The 4,961-nt window shown below is 42.9% G+C and overlaps 1 protein-coding gene across 1 annotated transcript in view; it reads left to right on the top strand.

Annotated features, from left to right (window-relative positions):
* Nucleotides 1-2,487, top strand: part of LOC104500465 (patched domain-containing protein 4-like) — a 25,356-nt gene extending 22,869 nt beyond the window's left edge. Inside the window, exon 2 of the mRNA XM_010144112.1 lies at nt 1,987-2,487. Coding sequence (XP_010142414.1) covers nt 1,987-2,487 — 501 coding nt within the window. The remainder of the gene's footprint in view (nt 1-1,986) is intronic.
* The last annotated feature ends 2,474 nt before the right edge of the window (nt 2,488-4,961 follow it).

The raw sequence follows: 4,961 nt of genomic DNA, 5'->3' as shown, positions 1-4,961 counted from the left end.
GGTTTTTTTTTTTTTTTTGTCCAAACAGCACCAGCTGCCCCTCTGTGCTAGACGTCTCTGTTTATATGACATTTGCAATGAGGCTTCAGGTGATTTGAGAAGCTGGCATTAGGCTGCAGATCACCTTTCATGTCAGCTTGTGCCAGGATACCTTGCCAAAAGCCATTATTTCAATGGGAAATAACAACTGGGAATAGGGGGAAAATGAACTTCTGAAAAGCACTTTGTCACGTTCCCTGGGCTGTGGCAGGCAAATTCGGAAAACAGAGTGAGCTCCTGCCCTGAAAGCAGGCATAGGCAGACATTTCTCAGTGGGAGGATTACCTCCTTTACAGACCAGAGACAAGGTGAGTGTATAAAACATTTGCAGCGCTGTCTCTCAATTTCTGTTGTTTGCTCTATGAGCAGACAGACCAGAAGACACCTGTGTTTCATAAAGCCTGGTTCCTTGCTGCGTTGATTTTTCCTTGGGATGAGAATCATTACAACAAGCAGATCTGGCAATTTCAGATAATGACCTACATGCAGCACAGGCATTTCTGGAAATGGTTAATGTTGGATGTAATAGACATTAAAAGTGCCTCTCCCAAATGCTTCTGGCCTTTTGCAGATGACTGCTTCCATGTGTGCATGTGTAGGGCAGAGCATCTCCCAAATTCAAGCTGTCAGCCAGCTCATTCCCACAGCACACCTAGGCAAAGAGCATTATCTCATGTGAACTCGCTGATCTATAAAGATGCTTTATACATTAACTGGCTTGAGATTTTTGTGATTTTATTGAATACACAAGGAAAGAATTCTGAAAATTTACAGTTCAGTTTACAAGGAGAAAAAAGCAAAATATTGTTATTTGGTGTGCAACAGACAATTTCCAGGTTTAGAGTTTTGTGACCAAAGAAATGACTAGTGATAGGACATTTTTATGTAATCCACTGAGTCTTCTTCCTCAGTTTGCAACTGGGTTTGGTATTCTAAATTCATGCAAGCTTTCCTTGTCTTGATAGGGGCACATCACAGTTATTCTAGAGAACTAGAATAACCAGTAGCTTGAAAGCAAGAACCTTCCTTACAGGATCTTTTTTACTAAACCTCTTTTACAACAACAAAAAAAAAAAAATCTAAATGAAACCACATATTGCTACCAAAGAAGTAAAAGTGGTCTTGTAAACAATAGAGGGACAGATCCTGAGTGCACCTGATGTGTCCTTTACTGGTTGCCATGGAGTTATTTATGTCCTAGCATATACAGAAATAGGTGAGACCAGAATAAGCTCTATATTCTTTATATATATATATGTATATACATAAAAACCAAATCCTGGTTAAATCAAGGTGTAGGGTGCGTTCTTATCTCTGTGCCACTGATATAAACCCATGAAATCTCAAATAAACAATTGAAAAAATCTGATTGTAATTTTATTTTTCTACTGCCAGTGTAGCTATTAAACTTTGTGAATCTGTCTACCTTTACACCTGTATACTGAGGAACCAGACCTCTTTTTCTGTACATTTCCAACTTTCTGAAAGCATTCCCAAAGTGTCAGGAAATCACAAATCTTCCAGAAATTGGTCTTCAACTCAAACATTTCACACTTCAGTAACTTGAGATTTGTTGTCTGTTAGAGTTAAAATGTGGGAAAGTGATCATCTTCTACAGGGTGAGGAGCTTGCACGCTACATTTCAGCCTCTGAACGTCTGGGACTGCACTGAGTATCTGAGCAGTCCCTGAACTGCAGCATGGAATTGCAAATGGCTCTATAATGAGTAAGACACAGAGCTGTGGAAGGGAACAGGGGTATGTCCTAAAGTGAAGTGAACAGGGGTGCGTCCCACTGGAGTGAATGGCACAACTCCTGTTGACTGCAGTGGCCTTTGAGTGGAGCTCTCGGCATGTCCGTGAAAGGAAGGTAGAGACAGAGAGTATCGCTGTATCGTACCTCATGCGGGATAACTACATACTCATCTTTTTTTACTTTCTCTCCCAGGATGGAAGAAGCAGTTTTATTGGCCACCAGCTTGGAGGGGTCATGGAAGTGCCGAACAGCAAGGACCAGAGAGTCAAATCAGCCAGAGCCATCCAAATCACTTACTACCTCCAAACGTATGGCTCTGTCACCCAGGACGTCATTGGGGAGAAGTGGGAGAGCGAATTCTGTAAACTGATGCACAAGATGCAGCTGGATCACCAAGATCTGCAGCTCTACTCACTAGCATCCTTTAGCCTCTGGAAGGACTTCCACCAGACCAGTCTCTTGGCCAGGGGCAAGATTTTGGTGAGCCTGATGCTGATTCTCCTGACTGCTACCCTCTCAAGCTCCATGAAGGACTGCCTGCGTAGCAAACCTTTCCTGGGACTCTTGGGAGTACTCACTATCTGTATTTCCAGTGTCACTGCGGCAGGGATATTTTTCATTACTGATGGAAAATATAATTCTACTCTGTTGGGAATCCCTTTCTTCGCTATGGGTAATTATTTATCTTCATAATAACAGGATTAACAGAGCTTAATGACAGGATTGTAAATCACATCCTGGGTTGTAAAGTGCAGATTTTACCTTGAGTGAAAGTCTAAGTCATTTTCATCTTGTTAAATTGATCTGTGCCTTGCCAAAAAAACCCCAAAACCAACAACAACAACAAAAAAACCTAAAAAGGAAACAAAACAAAGCAGTAGCAACAATAAAGAGCAAATGACATTGCTGGAATCTTGGCCAATATGAGAAAGGGGCAGTTTTATTGGTCTCTGTTACAAAACGAAGGAGAAATTTTTATTGAAAACCAGTCAGCTCGGCACAGAAAATGGATATGTGTTGACCTGACTTTGATGGGAGGCCAGAGTAAGTTAAAATAGGAGGGCGAAGAGGAAGGAAAGATTTTAGCATTCCTCTCGAGAAGAGCTTCTCTCCCAGCTCTGTCTGAGGGGCAGAAGGGAACAGTTTGGTGTAAGAATAAGATTGATGGACTTTATCTGAGAGAGGAGATTACTGTTGTGGTGTTTGCCAGGCTGTAATCAAAGGGGCCTGTCAGAATCTGTAGCACATAATCCCTCCATTTGTGAAGTCCCAGATCAGCTGCAGAGATTTCCTTTGTGTCGCACCCAAGCAGGGAAAGGTGCAGACGAAGAACAAAGAGAAACCCCAGCTCTTTCAGTAGAAAAATTGCTTTTGTTCCTTCTGTTCTCATTTCTGCTCCAAACACTTGTAGTACATCTGTGTGGTTAATGAGTTTGCTGGGAAGGTATGCTGGAAAGGAAGAGGGAACTGTGCCCAAAACAGCTTGCTGAGGCAGCATTGTTCAGTGCAGTCACATCTGAGTTCGTCAGAGTTTCACCGTATCACGAGTCTGAACCCCAGCAATGACTCTGTGCAAAATCTTGGCAGTGTCAGCCCAGACCAAAAACTGGGCTGGCTTTTTGATAGCAGGAAGTCTTAACTGCGGACAGGACTCTGGAGCTTTCCAGTTATTTTCTTAAATTGCATTCATGCTTTTAGTACTCAAGCCCAAGTCCTATATTGTGGTGAGAGATAACTACATATGCAAAGTCACAAGCCAGAGTCAAGGTTTGGAGAAAGGTCTTCTATTTTTCTTATAAACCTAAACCTCCTAAAATCCTACATTTTCTTGCTCTTCCCCTAAAGAAAATTCCTGTAAGTGTATGCATCCCTCAGCACTCTGCCTCCTGTTGTGTCTGTTCCCTGATAACACATCCACATCATTAACCAAGGGGCCAAGCCGTGACCTTATGAGTCCTGTACCCAGGATCTCTGGAGCAGTTGGCTGAGGTGGAAGGGAGTGGGATGGAGTGGCTGGTCAAGATTCCGGAAGAGGAAGGGCAAAAAATCCCAAGGAATTACATGACTGGTTCAGCCTCATTAATGCTGATAAACAAAGCCCTGCCAAAGCCTCTAATTCAATCATCTGCACTGTTAAATTGTGACAACGGCCTCTGGCATGGTCTGCTCTGTGCCAGCTCTTCAGATGCTGTACACAGCTCTGCAGTGTAAATAGGACTTGATGGAAAGAAAGCGCTGAGAAGGGGAAGAATGCTAGCATGAGGAGCAGAGATGTGCCAGCTTGTGATGGATCCTGACCTGAGCGAGGGATGTGGGCTTAGGGAAGGGAGATTAGCATGGCAGAATGGAGAAGAGGACAACAGCAGGGAAGGGGAGGCTCATGCTTTTTATGAGATTATAGCAACCCTTTTATTGGGTGTCAGGAGGTGCATATCATAGAGTGGGGCCAAATGACACTGCCCTGCTTGTGCAGCAAGTTGAAAAAAAGGCAAGAAAAAACAATGAAGTAATGAAAAGCACCTTCCCTGAATTGTTTATTCCTCTGCTGGTGCTCCGTACATTTGTTTGGCGGGTCCCAAATTTATCACTTCCAAGAAGCCCCAAACAGTGCCTGTAGGTGAAGTTAATCTTCAGGCTGACCTCAAAAGCATCAGCATCCATCAGGCCAGAAGCATAAATTGAAATGGCTGAAATATTGTGCTCAATTTACACCTACCCTGCAGCCCCAGGATGAGGCAAAGGTGCAAGTTTCTAGAAGCAAAGTGGCTCCGTTTCCCATCTAGGACAGTGGTAGTCCTGGAGTTTGTTTGCTGCCTGAGAAAAAGTAACATTTATAACTTTCTGTTGTGTTTTGCGCTGTCATTCTTGTCACAGCCACTGCCAAGAGCAGAAGAAGAGAAAAAAACAAAAAACCCTCTTTTGAAGTGAGATATTTGCAAGGATTACTTCTATAACATTTTATTGAACAAGCTTCAAGTTGAAAAGGAAAGCGTTTAAGTAACTCTCTACAGAAATTTAATTCAGGCATCTCAGACTGAATTGGAAATATCATTAGAGAACAGCTTGCAATGCCTGGGAACTGCTGCTGGTAAATATTAGGAGCTTGGAGAACCAAAAGAGAAGACATGTCTTGCTGAAGTCATACTGGGTTACACCCTGCAAAGTGC

The sequence above is a fragment of the Buceros rhinoceros genome, unplaced genomic scaffold (assembly GCF_000710305.1).
Source record: "Buceros rhinoceros silvestris isolate BGI_N320 unplaced genomic scaffold, ASM71030v1 scaffold15879, whole genome shotgun sequence".
Classification (NCBI taxonomy): domain Eukaryota; kingdom Metazoa; phylum Chordata; class Aves; order Bucerotiformes; family Bucerotidae; genus Buceros; species Buceros rhinoceros.
The sequence above is the reverse complement of the archived record's forward strand: the minus strand, read 5'-3'. Positions and strand labels throughout refer to the sequence as shown.